This window comes from Fundulus heteroclitus, chromosome 14 (assembly GCF_011125445.2).
Source record: "Fundulus heteroclitus isolate FHET01 chromosome 14, MU-UCD_Fhet_4.1, whole genome shotgun sequence".
In the NCBI taxonomy this organism is placed as follows: domain Eukaryota; kingdom Metazoa; phylum Chordata; class Actinopteri; order Cyprinodontiformes; family Fundulidae; genus Fundulus; species Fundulus heteroclitus.
The window spans coordinates 26,020,027-26,044,244 of NC_046374.1; the positions used below are offsets into that span (position 1 = coordinate 26,020,027).

A 24,218-nucleotide genomic window follows, 5' to 3' on the forward strand; every position below is an offset into this window, starting at 1 on the left:
CACAGGACAGATCTGTGATATTTTCTGTTCCGCTTCCATGTCTGCAGGCTGCTGCTCTTTTGCCAAAATAGAATACCAAATGCTGCTCTCTGTGTTGGGAACCCTGGGAACTCAAATTTGATTGGCTAAGGGAACCAGGAAGTAAACACGAGCTACACTCTGGACCAAAGTAGTTCCAGATCGTAGCTTTAGGCTTTAAAGGAGGAAAAACTAGACTAAGACATTGTTGATGGAGAGGATTGGTTGTTTCTAGGGAATGTTACTTCCATCCCAGGTGAGAATGAGAACGATTTAGGATGATTTTACAGTAAATAACTTATTTATTGCTCCTTTAAATTGTCTTGTTAAAGCAGGTAGTGTCCAACAAATTTAAATGCATCACAAAAGGTAGGAAGGAGCCAAAATGACCAGTAGCCAATTTATTAGGCTGGTGTGGTTTTTCCAGTTTGGAAATCTATATGTGTATAAAAAAGAAGCTATAACACATTTAAAGTGACATGTTTTATTTAATTTTCAGAATGGCTACAGATAGAAATGTGTTCGTACAAGGTTAGACTCAGTTGAGCTAAGAAAAGTTGACAAAAGCTTCCGAGGCTTAAATGAACACACGACACCTTCATAACGTGACATTCTGGAAGTCTGGCATTAAATTATGAACGACATTTAGTGCTGACACGTTGCTTTTAAACAGGACACGCATTCCTGAGTGTAGTATTGAAAAGAGACAAGAATGTTAGAGTGTTGGGAGGCTCTCCGGCGGCAGACTTCAGACCATGAGCAGGCCGTGCACCTGCTGCAGCTGCTGCTGCGACAGCACCAGGCGGTGGACCTGCTCCTGGCCGCGGCTGCACGGGATGGCGACGCGACCCACGAAAACCGTTCCTCCTTGCTTCTCTTCCTTAGCCTGAGGGGGAAAATAAGCGTTTAATCCGGATGTGCGGGAAGGAAAGCGGTTTCAAAAGGGCATCACGGTGGCGCCGTACCTTAATGAAGGAGGAGACCGGGAACGTGGCGAAGTCGGAGGAAGCCCTCGCTCCTGGCTGGTTTGACACCACGTGTTCGGCGACCTCGCCCTGAAACAGGCAGGTTTGGTCACCGGGGAAGTTCACCGTGTCTTAGACGAGGGATTAGAGAATGAAGAAGAACCATACCTGGAGTTTGTCCAGAGCGTCCTTCAGGTTCTTCAGACGAGCCGTCTGCTCCAGCAGCTGGGCGCTGGCACTCACTACAAGAGCAGGCGGAAAATGTAAGCCGTTTAAAAATAAAGCAGCGTAAATGGATTCATTAATCCATCTATAGCCCCCTTTACTCTAAACCAGGCGTGTCCAAAGTGCGGCCCGGGGGCCATTTGTGGCCCCGGTACTGATTTTAGGCGGCCCCCCAACTGCATCCCAAGAAAGATTTGGTCCACCAGCACAGATGGCTGATGCAGATGGAAGATTTTAGTTTTTAATTAGGGCAAAATATTACAGAAAAGTTCAAATCCTACAATTGAAAATTTCAAGTACAACACAAAGTCTTCGTCTTTTAATAAACACACGTTTGACATTCTCTTAAATTTCATAGTACCATCTAGCCAATGACATTTAATTACTCTATTGCTGACTTTGGTGCATTGTTTATTGTTAGAGTCAAATTAAATTATTAAAAAAGTCACTTTCAAACTGGATGACCCTCTTTTAATATGACAAAAAGGCAAAAAAAATGTTTACCTTTTGGATCTACGATGATTTACACATTAGTTTCCTACAGAAAACTAATTTATCCAATTAAGATATTTTGTAGCAGTAAAAAAAAAAAACAGTAAAAAATTATTTTGGTTTAAAAAGATTTGTGTTAATTTTTTGGCCTTCAATTTCCTTTGATTTGAACATTTTGGCCCATGTATCGAAAAGTTTGTACAGCCCTGCTCTAAATCATCCAGTTCAACCTCAGAGGTCAACTAAGGCCTGAAATAGTTTTTTATTTTTATTTATTTTTTTGAGGTGGCTGGTCATATTACTATTAAATGGCGAACCGCCATCATACTGCTGTCTGAACGGTTGAAGACCGCAAAGCGACCCGCATGAGTCGATAACATAAGGAGACGTCACACGGGAGCGCATTATAAAAAATGTAAAAGTCTCTCCTCATGTCAGAAAGCTGATCACATCATAGAAAGATGAAGGTAAGACGAAACGGGGGCTGAATATGACGGCACGCCACACCTTTTATTATGTTAGCACTACTTCGTGTCGGTCTTTAACATTAAATCCAAAACCTACATAAGAAGTTTGTGTTTGAATCTTACCACAATGTGGGGGAAAAAAAGGTTTTAAATACTTCCACAAAGTCCTGAATGTCAGGAACCTAAATGGACGAGAGCCCACCTGCCGTCTTCCCCGTGATGTCCACCACCTTTACTTCTGCGCTCAGCTTTAGCAGCGTGGCCAGCAGCTGGTCGGTCCGCCGGTAGATCCCCGTGTTCAGGCCCTCCGGAGGCGTGGAGCTCTCCTTGGACACTTGTGGGAGTTTAGGAGGGCACAGTGGAGGCAGGGAAGCAAGCTGAGCCTTCATCTTCTCCGCCTGTCGGTCAGATATGCAGACTGTGGGTCACTGAACCAAACGCTGGCTTAAAATTTTAATTTAGGTGGAGTTTACCTTGAGCCTGTTGTTTTCATTCTTCAGGTATTTAATGCCCAGTCTCTGGACCTCGACCTGCTGTCTGAGCAGAGGGGAGTCCACCACCTGTGTCGGCCCGGCCATGGTAGGAGGCAGCCCTGCTGGAGGGAGGAAAAAATAAATGCTTTTAATCTCATATTTCCTCAATTTAATACCCCCCATTACTACCGTATGTTTCGGACTATAAATCGCTCCGGAATGTAAGTCACATCGGTCAAAAAAAAATTATTTCACACAATCCAAGACTAAAAACTGACATTTAATCTGGTAATAATCAACTTATTCAACTGTATCCACAATCAGCTGAATAACATGGAATATACCTGGGAGGCTGAATGGGGTAAATTAGCATAAATTAGCCACCAACTCTAACCGGGAAAGTTCTCGTCAGAGCATTTCGGTTTACTTACGCTGAAATTAGACCGTGAGCGTAGCTGTGCTACGTGCTAAGCTAACAGTACGACACGGATGTTTGAGAGCAACATAAAGCTGACATGTATCAGCGAAGTTGTAACCCGCCCAGACAACAAAGCTGTAAGCTAGCGCTGTAAGCTAGCGCTAGCAGCTATTAGCTTCACAGACAGCTCAATAACAGGTCCTGTCTCTGTCTGTTTCCTTTGAGCTGCAACGTCCTGCTGCGTGAATGGAGACTGAAACAGTGAGACAACATATGTGTTCAGTCTTTTTATAACAAGTTATTGTTTTAATTCATTTTTAAGTGAGGCAAGAGCAGCATATAGTTTTCACAGGCATAGAGCGCCCTCCTGTGGCTATTAGCCAGTAACGTTTACTACTTGGTTCATCTTGGTCAGAATGATTTACCATTTAAAATTGATATACAAGTCACACCTGCTGCTTGTCGGGACTTTGATGCAATCAACTGGGTTCCCTTATATGGGAAATTTTGACCAATCTGTATAATCTGACCCAATCTGTATAATATGATTGAATTTGACTTTGTAAAGTGCCTTGAGATGACATGTTTCATTAATTGGTGCTTTATAAATAAAATTTAATTGAACTGAAATTGAATAAAGGTCACAGGATCGGCCAAGCTATGAAAAAAGTGCGACTTATAGTCCAAAAAATACGGTAAAAGTAATAGTTTCTGGTTCCTTGTTTTATGCCAAATTAAAAACAATCTGCTGCTCTATTAGACGTCCTAAATAAATTTCACCAAAATTTCCTGTTTCAGATTTTTTACAAAGGATGCCAGGAGCCCAAACTCGCCTCCTGCAGATCCCTGAACGATGGAGGCGATTCCTGAAGCCGGCGGGCCTCTCAGGCCTTCGATCGTCATCTTGGACTGATTTTGGATGCGCTGCTTCAGCTCGGCCTTCTCCGCCTCCAGCTGGTCTATGTCCGCCTGCAGGGCGTCCATCGTCTCCTCAAACTCCCTGCGGGAGGACACAAAGAGACGTCGCCCTAAAACACCAGCCGCCCGGCAGAAACGGGGAGAGTTCGGCGCCGGACGTCTCTTACTTTTCCTTCTTCTTGAGCAGGGCGAGGCTCTCGTCCAGCTTGGTCTGGATCTTCTCCACGCGCTCGTCGGCGTCTTTGGTGGAGGTGTCCAGCTTCTTCTCCAGGAGGCTGAGGCGGACGTTGGCTTCACTGAGCTCCTCGCCCTGCAGAACAACGACATTCACTTCTGATACACGGCTTCGCTAAAGTATTCACACCTCCTGTAATGGGGGCTTTTTCTAGCCTCATGAGACCATCCTGATCTCGCGAGCTTTCAAGGTTTCACTCGCAGATCAGTCTGGCTACTCTCCATTAAAGAAAATTTGGAGCCGTTCACCAAACGAACGTCCAATCAGCGTTGGCTTTGAGGCGGGTTGAGGTGTGACGCAACGAGAAGCGCGACAGTTCAGTCTAAAGAACATGGCGGCTTCAGCCGATGAAACTAGCGTTAGCGTGGCTATCGAGCAAGTTTTATCGGAATTACAGAGTATTTCTTCACTGAAAGAAGAGCAAAACACTGCTCTGGAGGCTTTTCTCAGAGGAAAAGATGTTTTTGCTCTTCTCCCGACTGGTTTCGGCAAGAGCTTGTGGTTGTGTTTTCGTTGTCGCTGTTAGTACGTCATATGCTTTGTTGATCTGATTGGTTTATTTGGCCCGTCTATCACCAACATAGGCCAATCAGCTAACCAGTATTTTCGCCCCTTCCCAAAATTACTTCAACGGAAGGTTTCCAGATGGATATGCGGAGCAAATCCATCTGGCGGCGTCAGGTTAGGCTTTTTCTGCCAGCCATGTCTTGGCGGACCTGCCGTTTCTCTCAGGCTTTATTTCAAAGATCAGGGGTTGAACAGAGCTGTATGAGATTTTCAACGCTCAGGATATTGGTTTAAACCCTCAGCTCTGCCGTAAACGTCTCCAACAAATCTATGAGGCCTTCACAGAACAGCTGGACTCACACAGACGTTAGATCACTGTAAGATCAGGTCTGAAGGTTGCTCTGGGTTCTATTATGGGCGTCAGAGTGAAGGGATTCAAACGCATCCGTGATTGTTTATGTTAGTCTAGATGTGAGAAAGGTTGAAGGAACATTGAAACATTCACAACACTAATGAGTGTTTTCCCCGTCACCTTGATCTTGAGGGACTTCTTGAGCTCCTTGATGACCGTTTCCCTGTCCTCCAGTTTGACTCCCAGGCCTTCAGCGTCGGTCATCTCAGCCCTGACGGTGGCGGCTCTCGTCTCCACCGGTGGAGTCTGTGGACGGAGGGCGGAGCTTAGGACGAGCGGCGAGCTCGGACGGCGCCTTGCGCTGACCGGGGACGGCGGACTCGTACCTTTCCTTGAGGCCTCTCGGCGTCATACTCGCCTTCCTGCATTGCTGTAGCCATCTTGTTCATGGTGGTGATGACGGAGCTGCAGGACTGCCGCAGCAGCTCTGGCCCGTTCACCCCCTGGGAGCCGTACACCTTGGAGAAGGTGGATAAAATAATTATTTCACAGCCGCTTTTCAGCTGTGGATGATCGTGAACTGAAACTTTTGCGATGGAAGAAGCGAGGCTTATAGAGGGAGTACCTGCTCCACAGCCTTGCAAGCGATATCCTCCAGTCTGAGCGCGTTGACGCCCTCCTGCTCGGCGAGGGGAGCCACCATCTGGGCCCCGGCTGCAGCCACCTCCTGCAGCACGGCGACCACGCGGGTCAGCTGCCGTCTGCACTCAGTCAGCGTCTCAGACACCTGATGGGTGGAGCAGGGAAACGCATCTTTACTGTATTCAATTCAGTTTTATTTATATAGCGCCAATTCACAACGTCTCAAGGCACTTTACAACGTCAAATTAAATCAAATCATACAGATTGGGTCAAAATGTTTCCCATCTAAGAAAACCCAGCAGATTACATCAAGTCCTGACAAGCAGCATTCACTCCTCCTGAAAGAGCGTAGAGCCACAGGGAGAGTCGTCTGCATTGTTGATGGTTTTGCAGCAATCCCTCATACTGAGCATGCATGAAGCGACAGTGGAGAGGAAAACTCCCCTTTAACGGGAAGGAAAAACCTCCAGCAGAACCAGGCTCAGTGTGAACGGTCATCTGCCTCGACCCACTGGGGGTTAAAAGACAGAGCAGAGACACAATAAAAGCACAGAAGCACACATTGAGCCAGGAATCCTTTCTATGTTCTATGAAAATGGTGGATGATCTGTCTCCCCTGGATGATGTCACAGCTAATAGAAAGCCAGACCAGGTGTACCTACTATGAATGAATAAAATGACAACATAAAGGTAAAACAAATGAAATAACTGTACTGTATAAACTCAGCACAGGGTCAGTAATGGCCGAGCGTCCTCTCTGTACCTGTGAGCCGAAGCTGAGGGCGGCGGGGACTCCGGCCACGTCCGTTCCAGGCATGCGGCGGCGGATTTTCTTGCAGAACTGTCGGATATCTGAGCAGGAGGTGTCCAGGTCCTTCAGGAGGACAGCGAGGCCTGAGGTCTCCTGTCCTGCAGCCAGGAACGCCCGCAGGCGAGCCACCTCCACCCCCATACAGTCCAGGGCACCCTGGGTAAACTGAGGCGAGAGGGCGGCAGGTTTGGAACATTTATTAACAGTTTTACTAATACAATGGCTCAATGGATGCACTTTTCCGTATGTCTGTTATTTAAGGAAGGATAAATTGTGAATTTGATTAAAAAAAATAAATGATTATATATATATATATATATATATATATATATATATATATATATATATATATATATATATATATATATATATATATATATAAAATAAATAAAGAAATGAAATCTGAAACGGAGTTGAAGCACCTTGATGTGATCAGCCAGCTGCACGGTGCAGTCCTCATCCTGATCTGCCAAATGGACGGAGTACAGTTGCTGGAAGACGATGAGGAGATAATTGGTTAAAAAGAAAAAAAGAAAAAAAAAAACACACTTAAAATATTCTTCACTAAATAAACCCATTGACATTAACACAATGACTTTATATGGTAAAGCCGGCCCGCCGGCCAAAACAGGGATTAAAAACATGATCCTTTTAAAGCGCTATACAATTAAATTTAATTATACGACAGACTTAAGCATTTTTATGACTATTTATCTATTTTCTTCAAATCTGACCAACCACAGAAACAAAACAAAAAAAGTAGATTTGGACAAAACAGAAACGCATGAGGAGGGGTTTGGGGTCTGAATTACCAAAATGGACGCAATAGTCACGTGAAAATTAAACAAAGGAACAAAAACTAAGTCAAAAACAGCCCCAGCATAGTTTTTAGGGCATTGCTGCATTAAAAATGTAACTGAAAAGAAAAATTTTTTTGACATTTGAAAGTCTATGAAGGAAGAAACAGTAAAGTGTGATTTTTAGCAACCATCCATCTGAGGCATTACTTCTTATCCATCAAAGTAATCCCTCTAGCTCTGGTAGCTTTGGTTCTACTTTAACTAAGAAACCCACTATTATGAGATTAGAGACACCTAGAGATTAATGTGCGATTTGCATTGTTAAATTCAGCGAGCACCAAACTCAGATGCCGGGTTGTGTGACGTTACGTTGGCGTTGATCGGCCAAGGGAACTAAAAGTAAGTCATATTTTCTTGAAATTAATGTATTTATCCTTGATTTAAGCAGGTAAATAAGACTATTTGCCAATGGAATAAGATTTCTGCACTTAAAATAGGAACATTTCATCTCTATCATCTAATTGTCTTATTTTAGGGGTAAAAATACTCACTCCATTGGCAAATAGTCTTATTTACCTGCTTAAATCAAGGAAAAATACATTAATTTCAAGAAAATTTGACTTACTTTTAGTTCCCTTTTTGCAGTGCACAACAGTTTCAGCCGTATGCCTTTTATTAAAGATATTATTTCCACTTTATTCTCAATATTTCTAACATTAATCATGGAAGAGATTTGACTTTTTTTTTTTTTAGATCAAACCCGGCAAACCCTGGGAGGCGCTCCTACCTGGTAGTACTTGATGGCCTTGGTCAGGGGTTCCACCTGGACGGTCTCGTCGAGCTGATCTTTGTGCAGCAGGTCGATGAAGTAATCCAGCGAACGCTCGTGGAAGCTCATCTCAGGGTAGAGCGTGCCCATGCGTTTGAAGACCTCCACGCTGCAGGAGTTCAGAGCCCTAAAGAGCGACAGGTGACGATGGGAATGAGCGGATGGGAGCGCGAAAGAAAGAGATTTTCTGAGGGACGGCGGTGTGCGTACTGCTCGTATTTGTGCAGCGTGGCCTGCAGCAGGCCCAGGGAGTAGACCAATCCCGAAGCAAAGCTGCGCTGCTCTCCTGGCGGCCCCCGGAGCGCCGCTCCCTGCACCGGACCGCCGTTCAGGTCGAACTTCTCGTGGGCCTGCTTGCTGATGAGCTCGGCCTGAAAACGGAGAGAGAGAGAGAGAGAGAGAGCGTGAATGGACGGAGGGCGTATGGCAAGCCATTTTAACATAAATTCGGTTTTATCGCCCTTACGTTCGAGATATCTCAAATTGTTTTATGACTAGACGTTTTAGCAATTTAAGATATCTCTAATTGTATTTTGACTAGTCAAAATACCTATTCGAGATATCTCTAATTACATTCTGACTAGTCGAAATGACATCAGATTTTCCATTGAGTTGTATGGAGACGTCAATTCAAGATATCTCGAATGAATTACTGACTATCTGAAATACCCATTTCAGATATCTACAATTAAATTACGACTAGTCAAAATTACAATTCAAGATATCTTAAATTAAGTTTTGACTAGTCATAATTCTAATTAAAGATATCTCAAATGCCACCATAATTCAAGATATCTTAAATGTATTTTTGGATAGGCGAAATGCAGTTTTGACTAGTAAAAAATAAATTTAAGATATCTTGAATTGTAATTTTGACTAGTTAAAATTCCTTTTAAGATATCTTGAATTGTAATTTTGACTAGTCAAAATTCCTTTTAAGATATCTCTAAATGAATTAGAGATATCTTGAATTATTCAGCTTTTCCATTTAAGATATCTTAAATTGACATTCTGACTAGTCAAATGACGTTACTGATATCTTGAATTACGAAACGGCTTGCCATATGTCATCACACAGGAACCGGAGGCGTGCGCTTTTGTTTTCAGAGAAGCTAAAGGAGGGTGCTGTAATGCTTTGTGCCGTCTCGCATGTGAAAATCAAGAGCTAGCTGGCTTTACCATAATTCCCAAGAGGCAGATGCTTTACCACAGTATAAAAACTGCATCTGGTTATTAACAGTACTGGTCCGGGCTGAGGAATATTCCTTATTTCCAGCTTGGACATGAGTCGACAGTAGCGCTTTCAGCTAGCCGGTTTTCAGTGCATTGTGTGCGTCGGCAGCAAGTAAATCCGAAATTCTTTGCAAATTTCTTAAGCATTCTTCAAGTATACTATTTTCGCCCTCTCTGCATATCCCATACTGAAAAAGCTCTTTCTATATTGTGGCATTTTCTTACAATTTTGTCGAAAACAGCCAGCGCCATTGAATGTTCAGGCAGCTTTGGGCAGCTTACAGCCAATAAGGGGCTTACACACAATGTCTTATTTCAGATATCTTAAATTGTAATTCTGACTAGTCATAATTACGTTCGAGATATCTTAAATTACATCTACGGATGTGTGACGCTTTCAATGACGAATCCGGTGACGTAATTTGAGATATCTTGAAAGGAATTTTGACTAGTCAAAATATAATTGAAGATATCTTGAATTATTATTCTTCCTAGTCAGAATGTAAATAAAGATATCTTAAATTACCATTCCGGATAGTCAAAATGTAGTTTTGTCTAGTCAAAATGCATTTTAAGATATCTGGAATGTAATTACGGATAGTCAGACGAAACCGAATTTATGTTAAAACGGCTTGCCATAGAGGGCGGCCGTTGGGAGAGAACGCGGCGCCTCCTCCTTACCTTACAGATGAGCCTGGGGATGAGCAGCAGCACCAGGATGCAGTCGTGGTCGCCGCCGTGGCGGAGGAAGGAGTCCGGCATGAAGGAGGTGAGCAGGGAGACCTGTCGGTTTGCCTGGGCCACCTCCATTTTCCTCAGCTCCATCTCGATGGCCTGGACACACAGCGAGGCGTCGTTCACAATCAGGACGCGAGCCCTACGCCAGCGCCGCATTATCGACCCGGATCGCCCACCTTTGCGTAAGCTTTGGTCTCGGCGAACTTGATCTTGAAGTCGAACAGCTCTGCGGACGGCTGCTGCGTCTGCTCGGTGCTGGCGCTCTGCTGACTGACCAGCTCCCTGTTGGCTTCCTGGATCACAGACTCTCCGTTAACGCGTTACTTAGCGCTAACTCACACCCCGCCGCGCACGCTTCCCTTCGTCTCCCCTCACCTGAAGCGAGGCGGTGAGCTCTCGGTATTTGCTGATGGTGTGCTGGTAGTCGGCGACGGTCTCCTGGGCGGCCTCCACCTTCTTTTCCGCCTCTCGCACCTTGGCGGTGCTCAGGTCCAGCTGCTCCCTCAGCTCCATCTCCGTCTCTCTGGCGTTTTCCTGCAGCTCGTCGTTCATTTCGTTGATGGCTTCCTGTCAGTTAAGAGGAAAAAAGACCCTTTAATCCAGGGGTGTCAAACTCATTTTGGTTTAGGGGCCGCATTCAGCTTAATCTGATCTCAAGAGGGCCACACGAGTAAACTCATTGCAAGATTAAATAGAACTAATAAATGTGGACTTGTTGATTTTTATATTAAGTTAATTTCACTTTTACACAATATATTATGAATAACCTCAGCGTTTTTAAGAAAAGTATGTGCAATTTCAACAATACTTTTACTCAGTTAAACATTTACTTGTGCATTATGCATAAGAACTGATCACAGTGATTGTACAATGTTGAAAAACATTTATTCACATTTTTTGGAACGTAAAAACACTGTCCTACATGACAAAATACATCAAACAGATAAAAATTAAGAAATGATTTAAATTTTTTCCACACCTGAAGCTTAATCTGCTAATTAAAACACAGCGCCCCTCGTGGACAATATAGGAACCGTGGATTTTCAATTAAACAAAGTACATGTTTTTTTCAATAATTGTTTTATCATTCTTTCCTTTTATCTTGTCCACTTGTGAAAGTCGAATCTGATGAGCTGTTTGTGGCATCTTATTGCCACATTGCCAGACAGGACACTGGAGAAAAAAAAAATTTTTTTTTATAATGATAATGCATTTAGCCATAGGGCCGGACTAAATTGTTCGGCGGGCCGGATCCGGCCCGCGGGCCGTATGTTTGACACCCCTGCTTTAATGGTACCGGTGTAGGTACCAGATTGACTCAGGTGGTCAGATCGGCTCTGGCGCTTCCTGATGACGTCATCATATGGCAAATCCACTCAAACAAACTACATCGCGCCCGCGGTCTCCATTTGTTACAAATCAATTTTATTTTGTTAATTTACGGTTATTTTCCAGTAACTTAATCGAGGCATGAAAACTTTTAACATCATTTTGGAATGCTTGTGTGGTAGTCTGACAATTTAAAATCGGTAATTTTGCAGGATCAAAGTTACATCTTAAGAGAAATTTCCTTCCTCCATTTTTTTTTTCAAAGTTGTGAAGGGAAAATAAACCATAAACTCTTAATTTTTAATAAAAGTCTGCAGCCATTTTAATTTAATCACGACATTCATCACTTTAAAATCAATAACGTTTATTCCTCCTTTTTCTACTGATATTACTATGTCATTCTTTCTGATCACATATTTTTTATTATTCCAGATGAAATTGTGATGAATTTTATACATTTTGTATTGTAGTATTTGGTATATTTAAGATATATGCTGGATAAATTAATCTGGCTATCCTTTCCGTTTTTGTTAACAATATTCGTCCAAAAATTGAGCCAACTGTCAAATATTTGTTGATTTTTTTTTTTGTAAAATGGCTTGAATATTTGTTCTATAATTTGCAGTGTGGTCCTTGCTAATCATTATACCTAAATATTTTACCTAATTTTTATTAATTAAAGTGGGTTGATTATTATACATTTTCTATGTTCATCTTTAAGCCTGAAGCTTTTGAGAAAAAAGAAACCTCTAAATTAGCTAAATAAAATTGATTTGTTACAAATGCAGACCGCGGGCTCAATGTAGTTTGTTTGAGTGGCGTTGCCATAATGTGACGTCATCGGGAGGTGCAAGGCCCATGGAGAATTTCTTCGTAAAATTGCTTACTAACAGTCATCCGCTTTGGTCTTAGAAAAATCATTTGAAATCTGCATTTGATTTATTTTTTGTGACTCAACTATAAAAAAAGCAAACATTTTATTTCAAATAATCTTTGAGCTTTTTTTCAAAAAGGTCGATTTAATAACTTGTCCACCAGTAGTTTAGTCTAATTAGTGACAAGGAAACTGCTTTCACCCTAATCTCACCTATTGAGGCTCTTATTTTGAAGAGTATTGCTAAACGTTTTATAGTTAAAGTTTAAATGTATCTAAATGCTAGTCTAGGCTAAACTTGGAACATTAAAAAGGGAATATATAACCTTTTCTAGTAATAATCCAGTTTATGCAAAAGCGAATCCCTTATTTTGTCAAATATCAGTTTATTTTTTAAAGCCTTCCAAACAAAAACCTTTTCTGTTGCTGCTTTAAGTCCATTAATAATATAATAGATCTTCCTTTCTTTAATAACATTATGTATAAAAAGCGTGGTTTTATTTTAGGAAGGCGAGCAGGATCCCCTTTCCACACAGCTATAGATGAAAATCATGTTTGCAATCATCTAACCAGTGAAATGGTGAGGCTTTTATTTTGAAGAGAACGTGTTACCTTCATTTTAAAATACCAAACATATCTCTGATGTATTTATTTTACCCCCATAACAGGTCTTTTTTTTTTTTTTTAGATTAAAACTGAAAGTCCTGATTATTTGCACGTCAAACGCTGATATAAGCGTTGCTTTTCTTCACTGCAAAAAGGGAACTAAAGGTAAAATTTTCTTAACATTTCTATATTTTTCCTTAGTTTGAGCAGCTAAATAAGACCATTTCCCAATGGAATTAGAATTTCTACCCCTAAAATAAGATAATTAGACATCCTGCACTTAAAATAAAAACAGTTCATCTCCATCATCTTATTTCAAGTGCAAAAATCTTATTCCATTGGCAAATAGTCTGATTTACCATCTCAAATCAAAGAAAATACACCCATTTCAAGACGATTTTATCTACTTGAAGTTAGGGCTGGGCGATTAATCGATTTAATCGATTAATTCGAATTTACAATTCTTTAAGATTCCATTTTTGGAAAATCTGGATTTTATTTTGCCAATACACTCATTGGGTTTCCATGAAGAGAACAGCATGTGATGCTGAATATATGTTTAGGCAAATATATTGTCAAAATATTGTTAAGTGGAAACTTTTTTTTACCATAATACGAGGTACTTCATTTACCTATTTACTTTTTTTTTTAACTTAGTTTGAAGTTCACAAGTGCAGTGAAGCCTGTTCTTAGCTCAATGTGTAATACCACTAGCAGCAAATGTTATATTTTCATTGTTTACAATGGCACGGCTGCCATCTTGTTTTACATGTTTCACAGCTTGTTTTTAGTTGCTCTTTGAATTCAGGTCAACTCCCTGATGAAATACTTGACATAAAAGCAAGGTTTTAAAATAATTTCTTTAATTTCTTTTTATGAAACAAAAAGGAGGAAAAAAATTGATTAATCGGATTTGGTATGATAAAATCTGAGATTTATTTTTTAATCCATATCGCCCAGCCCTACTGGAAGTACTTTACAAACAAACGGGGCAAACTGACCAAATCGGTGACCGTCTCCCTCATCTCTCTGACTTTCTCCTCCAGGTCCAGGTTTCTCTCAGTCAGCGTCTCCACCATCTCCTCTGAGCCCAACGCGGCGTCCACCTGATGAACGACCACACACACCATCACCACCTTCCAGCCGTCCCCGCGCTCTAAAACCGTCCGTACCCGCCTGTCTGCGTTTTGCGTGTACCTGCTCCTTCAGCTCGTCGACGGTGGACTCGGCCTGTTTGAGTTCTTCCTGCAGTTTTTCCTTCTGGGTCCTCAGGGTCTCCAGCTCCGTGTTCTTCTTCTCCATCTGCTTCTGCAGCTTCACGTGTTCCTGTTTCTCTGAGGCCGACAGGTCCCGCATCCTGAGTGCGATCAGGCGCAGCGGGTCTTACTTATTTTAGTTTAATCTATTCTGATTCAACTTTTTTAGAACTACTTATTTATTTTCTCCCCCTGATATATCTATTAAGAGCTGCTACCTGACCAACGCCTCCTTCAACCGGCTGTTCTGCTCCTCCAGCTGTTTGACCTGATAACTGGAGGCGGCTCCATCTGTGCCTGTGGCAGAAACATTAAGAAAATATATAAATATCTGGGAGTGAAAACAGAGACGCTTGGGAGCTCGACGTCCTCTCAGCGCTGTGCCTCTCGCACCTTTCTCTGAGATCTCGTGCCTCAGGATCTCCAGGTCCATGGAGAGCTCCTCCACTTTCTCCTTCAGCGAGTCCACCTCCACCTGCAGCGACTCTGCGCGCTCCTCCGCCATCTCTTTGTCCAGCGTGGCCATTTCTATGGCGTCCGCCGTGTCTGCCATCTCCTCCATGTAGCGGTCTTTGGCCTCCTGCGCCTCCCGGGCTTCCTGCCAAGTCACAAGGTGTAAAAAAAAAAAAAAAAAAAAAAAAAATGTATTAGTTACGCCATGATATAGTTGACTACAGCACTGCAAAAATGGAACTAAAAATAACAAAAATGTTCTTAAAATTAATGTATTTATCCTTGATTTGAGCAAGTAAATAAGATGCTTTGCCAATGGAATGAGATTTTTGCACTTAAAACAGGAGCAACTCATCTCCATCGTCTTATTTCAAGTACATTATGTCTAATTATCTTATTTTAGGGGTAAAAATACTCATCCTGTTGGCAGATAATTTGATTTACCTGCTCAAATCAAGGACAAACGTACTAATTTCAAGAAATCTTTACTTATTTTTAGTTCTGTTTTTGCAGTGAGTGTCTCGAACCTTTTTACCCCCATTTTATAATCTGAAGCGACAAACCTCGATGTATTTTTTCCCCCCCGACTTTCCTGTGTGAGCCATAATGGGGATTGTTTTATCTTATTATTATAAGATTTTAGCAGCTAGATCGACATAAAGTAGTGACTTTTTGGGAAGTGAGAAGAAACTGATCCAAAACATGGCCGTCCGATGAAGGACGAAGCAGGAAAAGTGTTCAGAGAAGCAGCTAAGATGACTCTGGAGGAGCATCAAAGATCCTCTGCTCAGGTGCAGAATCTGAGGGCAGCGTAAGTATTAGCCTCTTTTGTTTCATGCTGCCTTCAACAAATAATAATAATAATAATAATAATAATAATAAAACTTTATTGATCTCACAATGGAGAAATTCACTTCTGCATCTTAACCCACCCCCTTGGGGAGCACCGTGCGGCGCCTGGGGAGCAATCAGGGGGTTAAGGGTCTTGCTCAGGGACCCAGAATGGCAGCTAGTGGGAGCTGAACTCAGAACCTCTGGGACTGAAGCTCTGTGCTCTAACCCTAGGCCACCACTCCCCCCCAAATGAGACTTCCTCTATGTTGGCCATATTGTTTTTTATACTGTTATTTTAGATTTGTTGTGTTTTTAATCGAGATTATGTTTAAAATTGATATTCTAGGTTGTTTTAAACCTGGTTTTATCGCAGTTCTGTGAAGCACCATGAGATGTCGCAAGATTTTAAAGTGTGCTATACATATAAAATGTATTATTATTATTATTATTATTATTATTTATTCATTAATTAATTGGCACAGCTCACAAATCCGGCCGTTATGAAAAAAAAAAAATTGTAAAAAGAAACCAAAAGACGTCTCTTCAGACAACAAACATGTGGACAGAAGAGGCCTGCATGCAGAAAGCTAATCCTGCACATCACCGTAAACACGCCGTCCCTAATGAGACACATCAGTGGCAGAGGGACAAAATAATAAATAAAAAGTTTAACTGGGTATGAAATCTTTGGCAAGGCATTTTAGCTAAAACGACGAGGTAAAATAAATTGGTCGAGCAACTTTCCGAGCACCTTTTTGGCCTCTTTGAGCTGCTTCTGCAGCTCCGCCTGCTGCTCCTGCATCTTGGTCTTCCACTCCTGCAGCTGCTCCAGCTGGATCTTGTGTTTCTCCAGCTCCTTCAGCTTGGCCTTATCCTCAGCTCGCTTCATCTTCAGAGTCTCCAGCTTTTCCTCCAGGTCCTTCACCTGAGCGCGCAGCGACTCCTCCTCCTGAGACGCAAACGAGTCGACAAACAGTTTACAAAGATTTCATTTTACAAAGATTTCATTTGGAAACGAGCTTAAAGAAGAGCAGCAGATTATCATTAGTATGCCCCCCACCATAACAAGCAAAGTGAGTTATTCAACCCCCTCCTCGTAAACACTAATGTAATGGAGGGACTCCTCCCAGAAAGGCCAACCATGCATTTTCCCCATTAAATGCATAACAAGGAGCTCTTAGTGTTCGGTGACGTTGTGCTCATGGCAGCATGCACAGAGCCAGAAAACAACTCTACCTGCTTGGACACGGCCGGTTCCGCCTGGTCGAATAACAACACGAATGCGACAGAGATTAACACGACCAGCAGGATGGAGAAAGGAAAACAGAAACTGGAAAAAAGCATGGCGAGAGATCAGATGCGACCCGGTTCTTCTCGGACCTACCTTGCTCGGAGTGGCCGGTGCCGGAGTAGCCGCGGCGGCAGGAGAGCCGCTCGGCTGAGGCGTGACGGGGGCCCCCAGCGCCCCCTGCGGGGAGGACAGGCCCGCTTCGCTGACGTCTCCAGACAGCGAGGACGACAGGCTCTCACGGGACGCCTGTGGATGAGAACGGATACGTTGAAGGAGGCTGATAAGCGGACGTTTTAGACCCTTTGCCACAGTGAGCGTCCATCCAGGACCCGGGGAGGACTAATCTTCTTCAAAATGTGTTCCCGCCACAAGTTCTCACCAGGGTGGGATGACTAAAATGTGTTTTCACAACCAACCACCCCCCGTGTGAGGTGACACGACAGGTGCTCCGACATAAAAAGAGCGTACCCTGAGCTTCAGGCTGAGGCGGCTGGGACGTATCAAGAGGGAAGGGAGGGAGGTAGCAGGCGAGAGACGTGGCGTGCTCCACTATCGTAGGACAATCACAGACACAGTTAGGACTGGGAGGTTACAGGCTAAAAAAAATAATAATATCCTGATATGGTTTTATTCATAATAACAGCAACCTGCTCCGTTGGCTTATACTCCTTAATCATTCCCCGCTGATAATACAAAGAACAGAGCATTGTTTGGAGGGAAAAGCCACATTTTATATCCTGCTACAGCGAAACTGTGCGTGCTTCATGTTGGGTCTTCCCTACAACTGAATTAGTCTGAGATTATTTAATCTGTAATTCAAATACATTAACCAGGTTTTTCCAGAATGCTGATGTGAAACCGTCGCTTTCTGATTATTTTCAGGTTTTTTTTTACTTGTTAATCAAGGTTCTGCATCTGATTGGATAATAAAGCAAGTTAGTTGCTCACTTGTTGCACAGAAATAATCTAAAGATTATTATTTTATTTTATTATTATTTTTCTGTCTAATAGCACATTTGAAAAGCTATAGAGTAATTTATCCTAAAGAGAGCTGTACCTTAGATAACGTTGTTTTAGTTCTGATGTAAACTGGTTTGAGCGCCACCTTTAACCGCCATCCCTCTACTGCGTATCTGCCTTGTGTGTCTGTGGTGTAGACACATACCTGACCTTAAGTAACGACACTGTTGACTGGATCATATCACCTGCCACCGATATTTTGGGAACGTCTAGAGATGTTATGCAGGAGCTAATTAAATGTCCCAACAGTTATCTATTTTCATGCTATGCCATGCATGCGCTCTGTCTGTACCGATGAGGGCCGAACATTTGTAGCAGCTGACCTGTCCAGAGACAGAGTTCCTACAGCATAAGGCAAGTTAAATTCAAGACTTTTTAAGACTTTTTAATGCCACTTGAAATAAAAAGTTAAGACCAACTTCACGATAAACAAGATAAACCTGGTTGCGACAACTTCACCCAAATGTTTATTTTAACATAAACCATTACTTTCCGGCTCAGTAGACATGTTAAAGATTTTTAAAAACATTCCATATAGGAAGAAAGCTAAAAAAAACACACAAATTACAGATATATTTTTAACAACTACTGAACTGAATTCACAAACTTTGTTTTGTTCCCTACTAAAATAAACTATAAATCAGTTTTAAAAACCACAACATAACCAGTGCCAACTCTTTTTCGCAATTATGGTCCGGCCGCAACAGTTTTTATTGGTTCCGCTATCGGGACGGAACCAATAATGGTTACGTTGAGCCGTTCGGTAAATTTAAAAAATATATAATTATATCAATTATTTTACTGTTTGGTAAGGATTACAAAAATAAAATCCTATTTATGACCTGGTAACAATTTTAAGACCTAAGACTGATTTAAGACATTTTAATGCCAATTAAGGCCTTAGTTTTATATTACAGAATTCAATGCCTTTTAAGACTTTTTAAGGATCCGCAGGAACCCTGAGAGATAAAGCAACAGGCTGCATTTTGTGATTAATTTAGCTGATCTTTATTTGACCTCTGGGTGTAACGCATTGAAATCTCAACTCAAGGTCAGGCAATCCTTAAGTACAGAATAAAGTGACATGGCGTCTAAAATTAACTTGTCTGTCCCAAATCAGCGACAGTGGATTTCACGTCCCAGCGCATGTGCAATATATGTAACAGAGATACGGCCTAAGTGAAGCGCAGGCTTACTAGAGAGACGCTTATTTGCTTTGTACGTTATTACCGCATCAGTTTATTTTCCATGATATTCCGCACCCACAAGCAAAAATCTGGACAAAAAAAAAAAACATCTAAATGTTCAAACACTTACATACAAAAGACACAAACAGTTTTGAATCCAAGGAGCGAGAACTATAGCATGCAATCCTGTTTTTTTATTTTATATTTCAGTCTGAAAATTCACCTCCTGGTTGATTCACTGCAAAGACTTGCTCTAAAACTAAGAGATTCTCATGACCCTCTGCTGTTCTGTCTGCTTTGACGAAGCTCACCTTTGCAGAGCGGCGGGTAGAGGACTGGGGAGGAGGAAGAGAGTTGGAGAAGGAAACGATGGATCCACACACACACCCGCAAGCAAGGAGACAGGCGCGCACACATTCAGCAGTGAGGTACAGGAGATTAGAAGCAGGTCAAAAGCATATTAATCAATGTTAAATTACACAGATTGATCACAAGTCGCTGCATGTAAGCTTTAGATCCATTTGAAAGAGTAGATTTAAAGCACAACAGAACAGTAAAATATGAGCTCATGCAGGAAAAAAAACAAAAAAAGGCAACAAAGAGCAACAAAAAAGAAAAAAAAAGGCGATAGAAATGCATGACTTAATATCATCAAGGAGAGGAAAGGGCGCATCATGCAAGGTTTGGTTTCTAAACCAGGGTTGGGTGCAGAGAGGAACCACCAACAGAGTATGAATGTAAAGAAAGCAAAGCGAGAGAAACTACGAACGCGTCTGACAAGTTATGCTTTAAAGTCCCGAGCAAGTGAAGAAACATGCAGAGAGTCGCTCCAAAGCGAAGATGAATCTCTATATTAGTGTGATAAAGAAAAATCCTAGCCAAGCAAAAGCGCTTGATTTAAAAACATCAATACCTTCTTAATGCTCGCTGGAGTCTGCAAAAACAAGAAGAGAAGTCAGCCTAAAAGCTGATGGCTCAGACTTTTCTCCTCACTGTTCAAAGAATGGCTGAGAAAAACAAAGAGTCTTTGGTCCAAAACATTCAGCTCATCTATTCGGGTGAGGAACTTCCATCATTTTTCATCACTTTCAGTATTTTCAAACTACCTGAATTTCTAAGGAAATTCACATTTACTTTATTCCAAACTCGACAATTAAATTACCTGCTTTGATGTTTTAGGAGTCTCAGAAATCTCTGGAAAAAAGAAGAAGAAGATGATGGCTGTTAAAGAGTTTCTGACATGAATGTTTCACCAACATGTCTGCTGGAGACCTGTGGCTGTTTCTCACCTTTTTGTTTGAGTATCCTTGACAAGTTGGACTCAGGGGTTTCTGGTGAGGAGGCAGTGGAGCCCTCATCGATGACTTGGATCTGCACAGACGTCAACAGTTAGTACAGTACTTTTCAAATGTCCCTCACCCCCACCCACCAAACTCATGGCAGAAAAGGTTGTTTTTTCTTAGCAAAATTACAGTTTTATGTGAAAATAAACTAAACCTTTCGAGTTATACCATATTAAAAGAAAGAAATCTACACAAAAATCTTACAGGAGCTAAAAAAAAAAGTTATGCTCCATCATATCACACCGGTGTTTTTTGCCTTGTAGGGACTTAAAACGATTGAACAGACAACACAGATGTTTGTTTTCTTGAGATATATATATATATATATATATATATATATATATATATATATATATATATATATATATATATATATATATATATATATATATATATATATATATATATATAAAATCTAAATTTGTGGCTGTTAGTTTTGGTGTGCCGCCACGTGCTTAGTAATGGTTCCCAACCCTGCTCCCCTGGTGGCGAGTAATGTTACAACATCTTCCTCATGACATCTGAACTCATTTCCATCACCAACCTGAGATGACCTGACAAATATCCCGTGATTTTCCTCGCAGGTGAAGTAGCGCTTTCCTTGCACGCTGCCGTCATTCTTTCCTTTGGCCTCGTCCAGGACGATGCCGACCCATTTTCCCGAGGCAAAGAGGGTAGCACCGATGTAGGCTACGGTGCCTCGCTGGCCCTTACCCGTCACCTCAACTATGGAGCCGATCTGACGGAATAACAGAGGTCGTTGATTTCCAAGAACCTGTGAATGTTTTTCGCCTGCGTGGTTTCTGAAAACATCAGCCTACCTTTGGAGGTTTAACACTCTCCACCGATCCCGTGCTGCTCATTTTGCTGATCAATGGGCTGGTCAGCTGAGGAGAAGAGATGTTGAAAATATAAAAAGGGGGGAAAGCTGATTAGACATGGAAATGTGGAGCAAAATGGGACAAAACCAGCAGAAGGATGTTTGTTTCTTTGTTTGCTTTTGCTCCAACATTACTTCACCCCAGAATTTGCTCTGTTCAGTGTGTTCAAATATAAATAATTTACTAGAAGCAGGAATAAAAGCATTTTTTTTTAATGAATTCATAACTTGAAAACATCTTCAAATCATCAGGAAAAGGAGCTGTGTTTTTTAGCTCCGTCCCAGCTAAAAATATTCAACCAGAGTCCTGAGGGTGCGGAGCACAGACTCAGTCATATGTCCCGCGACAACAAGCGTCCTAAGAAAGCAGCAGCATCTCACACAAAGAGGCTCTTATGACACAGAGTGGGTCTGAGGAAAGATGATGTGCTTTATATGAGCAGAAGGGACTCGTGAATTCACGCTGGATAGGATTTTTAAGCGGCCAGCAAAAAACAGAAACGTTTAAGGATTGCCGTTATTTTCTATTCAACGCTCCAACAGGACATTGTGAGATACTTCTAACAGGGTTTTGAGCCTGTAAGTGGGTTAAATGTCCCAAAGGCATGACTTTTTATTTGGTTTTGACAAAGAAAATGTACAGATAAACATCCAGCATCTGCGCTACGGTGAGTACAAACGAGTCATCTATTGTCCTACATTTAAATCATAATAATATACAAATAATTATCGAGTACGCTGAGGGGAGAATGCATCGGCATCTAAAACAAGTCATTTTTTAAAAGTCGTAGACCCTGTAACTCACCCGGGGAGTATACGAGTGTCGTCTGTTCATAGCCATGATTAAAACCTAGAATAAGTTTTGCTACCAGTTAAAAAAAAAAATTTTTTTAAAAAGCATCCAAGGTTCTGGTGCTGTTCTGTTATCTAGTTTCACCTTCCTGCCTCCTCTCTCTCCCAGAGATCAGTGAAAACAGCAGATCAGGGTGGCTTTAGGGCGTGATCTATGCGCAGAATCACAGCGGATTTAAACTCTTGATACGCTGGGTTAAATTCTTCCGCACAAACCAGAGACGGATGGGGTTAACAGGATCATACTACAGCAGTGTTTCGTCCTTGCTATCTGAAATATTGGGCGGGAATGTCACAATGACAGCATTAAACATTAAAACGGGCAACAAAGTTTTCCTGTACTCTCACAAACCAAAATGTATCAATTTTCAGCCTTTTTAAGTCTTAATTGGCAAGCACTACCACACACATCACTAACAAACTTTTAAATAATTGCCGATTACATATAATCACAGGTGAATAGAACATTCCTGTTGTCCATCTGATAAACAAATAAATGATCTGATTTTAAGATCTGATAAAAAGAAAAATTTTTAAATCATGAGCCACAAAACATTCTTAAAATTGACCAAAAGAATTCAAGAAAGAAAATACTGATCAGGGTATGAACACATTTTCATATTATAAGTGTCGAGATTTTTTTTTTTTTGTTATTTTTAGATATTTCTGTGCATTTTTTTTTAAAGGATATATCTACAAAACCACATATTGTAATGAACTGCATGTAAGAATGGCAGGAAAATTCCCTTAGACATTTATGGATACAACCTTTCAACAATGACGATAAAATATGGGAATACTAATTCAAATTCTACACTTTTCTAGATTTGTAGGAACGGGGACTGGAAAACACTACAGTAAAATGTCACATTTATTTAATGCTTCATAACTTTGTTTTCTCTCACCGCAAAACTGTCTTGTTACAATTTCTCTTCTTAGTTATTATATTAACGATCGGATACTAATATGGATTATATAAATACCAAATTACACCAAACAAAAAGCCGATGAGAAAAAAAATCGTAATATTTTACAGCATTTACTGGATAAAATGCAACATAACTATGTCCGTATTAGCCGCCCTTTGCTAATGCTGTACCGTTAGAGAGAAAAGTCGTGAAACAAAACATTCCTACGGCAATAAAGCTCATCTAAATACATCAGGCAGTTTGGTAAAGCAATTATTAAATGATAACACACATAAATGGGGAGCTGCAGCGACAACAATAAAACTGAACAATAACTTCCTTTAAAACAAGGCTAGCCACTCAACTGAAACGCGAAAGATACGAACATTTAGAGCACTAGAACAAAGGCCTTTAATTTATGTCGCTTACCAGGCAAACAGAGATAGCTGTTGTTAAAGGTAGCTCTTTCAAGCTTTCATCCAAGCATTAAAACCCTCTGTTGTCAGTTTTGAGGGATTGTAGTTTGCTAATCGGGCTCACATCCGGCTTCTGACAACTCATTTCCGGTCAACTTACGTGCCAAAGACCATACAGCAAAATGAGAACTAGCGCCTCTGGTGGAAGGAAGAGTTACTGCCGCACAATGCTGACTGTCATTCTGTCCGTTTTCACTATGGATTGTCAGTATGTTTGGAGCCTTTCGTGGATTTGTCATTGACACAAGGTTTGGGGCTTAATGTTTCCTTCCAGTTTAAAAGTTGCACATCCAGGAAAAATACTACTTGGGCTACTGGTAACTTAAATTTCTATACCTAAAAAGAAAAAAGTGTTTCCTTTGTCATCTTCTCCATTGTTCCTTAAAGATATTTCATTTTTTTTTAGTTATATGTTGTTTTACAATAAGCTGCGTTAAAAACGATCTAAATTTTCAGACAAAACAGACTTTCAATCTATCATGAATCATTAATTTGATCTTAATTAATCATTTGAAGCCAAATGCCGTTGAACTTGTGTATCTGTTTTGTCTTAAAATGGTCAGCTATGTCAGCCTTTTGCCTTTACTCATCTGGCTTATTCAGTTATATGTTTATGTTAGTTTTATTGTTCCACTGTTAAATTTGCAGTCATGTTAAACAGAAACACCTTCTTCAAAGTATAAGGTTTGATTGCATATATATATATATATATATATATATATATATATATAATATATATATATATATATATATATATATATATATATATATATATATATATATATA

General features: G+C 41.1%; 1 protein-coding gene across 2 annotated transcripts; it reads right to left on the reverse strand.

Annotated features, from left to right (window-relative positions):
• Window positions 1–486: 486 nt before the first annotated feature.
• On the reverse strand, window positions 487–23,524 carry LOC105922201 (dynactin subunit 1). Of its 2 annotated transcripts, XM_036146624.1 has the most exons (28): window positions 23,386–23,524; window positions 21,138–21,203; window positions 20,861–21,055; window positions 20,263–20,344; window positions 20,136–20,167; window positions 16,860–17,012; window positions 16,227–16,424; window positions 14,582–14,786; window positions 14,407–14,485; window positions 14,130–14,289; window positions 13,934–14,038; window positions 10,499–10,690; window positions 10,300–10,416; window positions 10,067–10,219; window positions 8,363–8,523; window positions 8,111–8,279; window positions 6,946–7,014; window positions 6,476–6,688; window positions 5,696–5,857; window positions 5,457–5,588; window positions 5,251–5,376; window positions 4,144–4,286; window positions 3,892–4,058; window positions 2,641–2,762; window positions 2,370–2,565; window positions 1,152–1,225; window positions 984–1,073; window positions 487–904 (listed from the first exon to the last, which is right to left on the reverse strand). In XM_036146624.1, exons 2-28 carry the CDS (start codon window positions 21,177–21,179, stop codon window positions 767–769), a joined length of 3,675 nt encoding a protein of 1,224 aa, XP_036002517.1. In that variant the 5' UTR covers window positions 21,180–21,203; window positions 23,386–23,524; the 3' UTR covers window positions 487–766. The 2 variants fall into 2 exon arrangements, with proteins under 2 accessions (XP_036002517.1, XP_036002516.1); XM_036146623.1 differs by lacking the exons at window positions 20,136–20,167; window positions 20,263–20,344; window positions 20,861–21,055; window positions 21,138–21,203; window positions 23,386–23,524 and having other exon boundaries at window positions 2,641–2,759; window positions 16,860–16,977.
• Between the last annotated feature and the right edge of the window lie 694 nt (window positions 23,525–24,218).

Coding starts and splice junctions, on each gene's coding strand:
- LOC105922201 (XM_036146624.1), bottom strand. CDS start 21,179: ATGAGCAGCACGGGATCGGTGGAGAGTGTTAAACCTCCAAAG. Junction 14,486..14,581: donor GCACGAGATCTCAGAGAAAG/GTGCGAGAGGCA, acceptor TTTCTGCCACAG/GCACAGATGGAGCCGCCTCC. Junction 4,059..4,143: donor CTGCTCAAGAAGAAGGAAAA/GTAAGAGACGTC, acceptor GTCCTCCCGCAG/GGAGTTTGAGGAGACGATGG.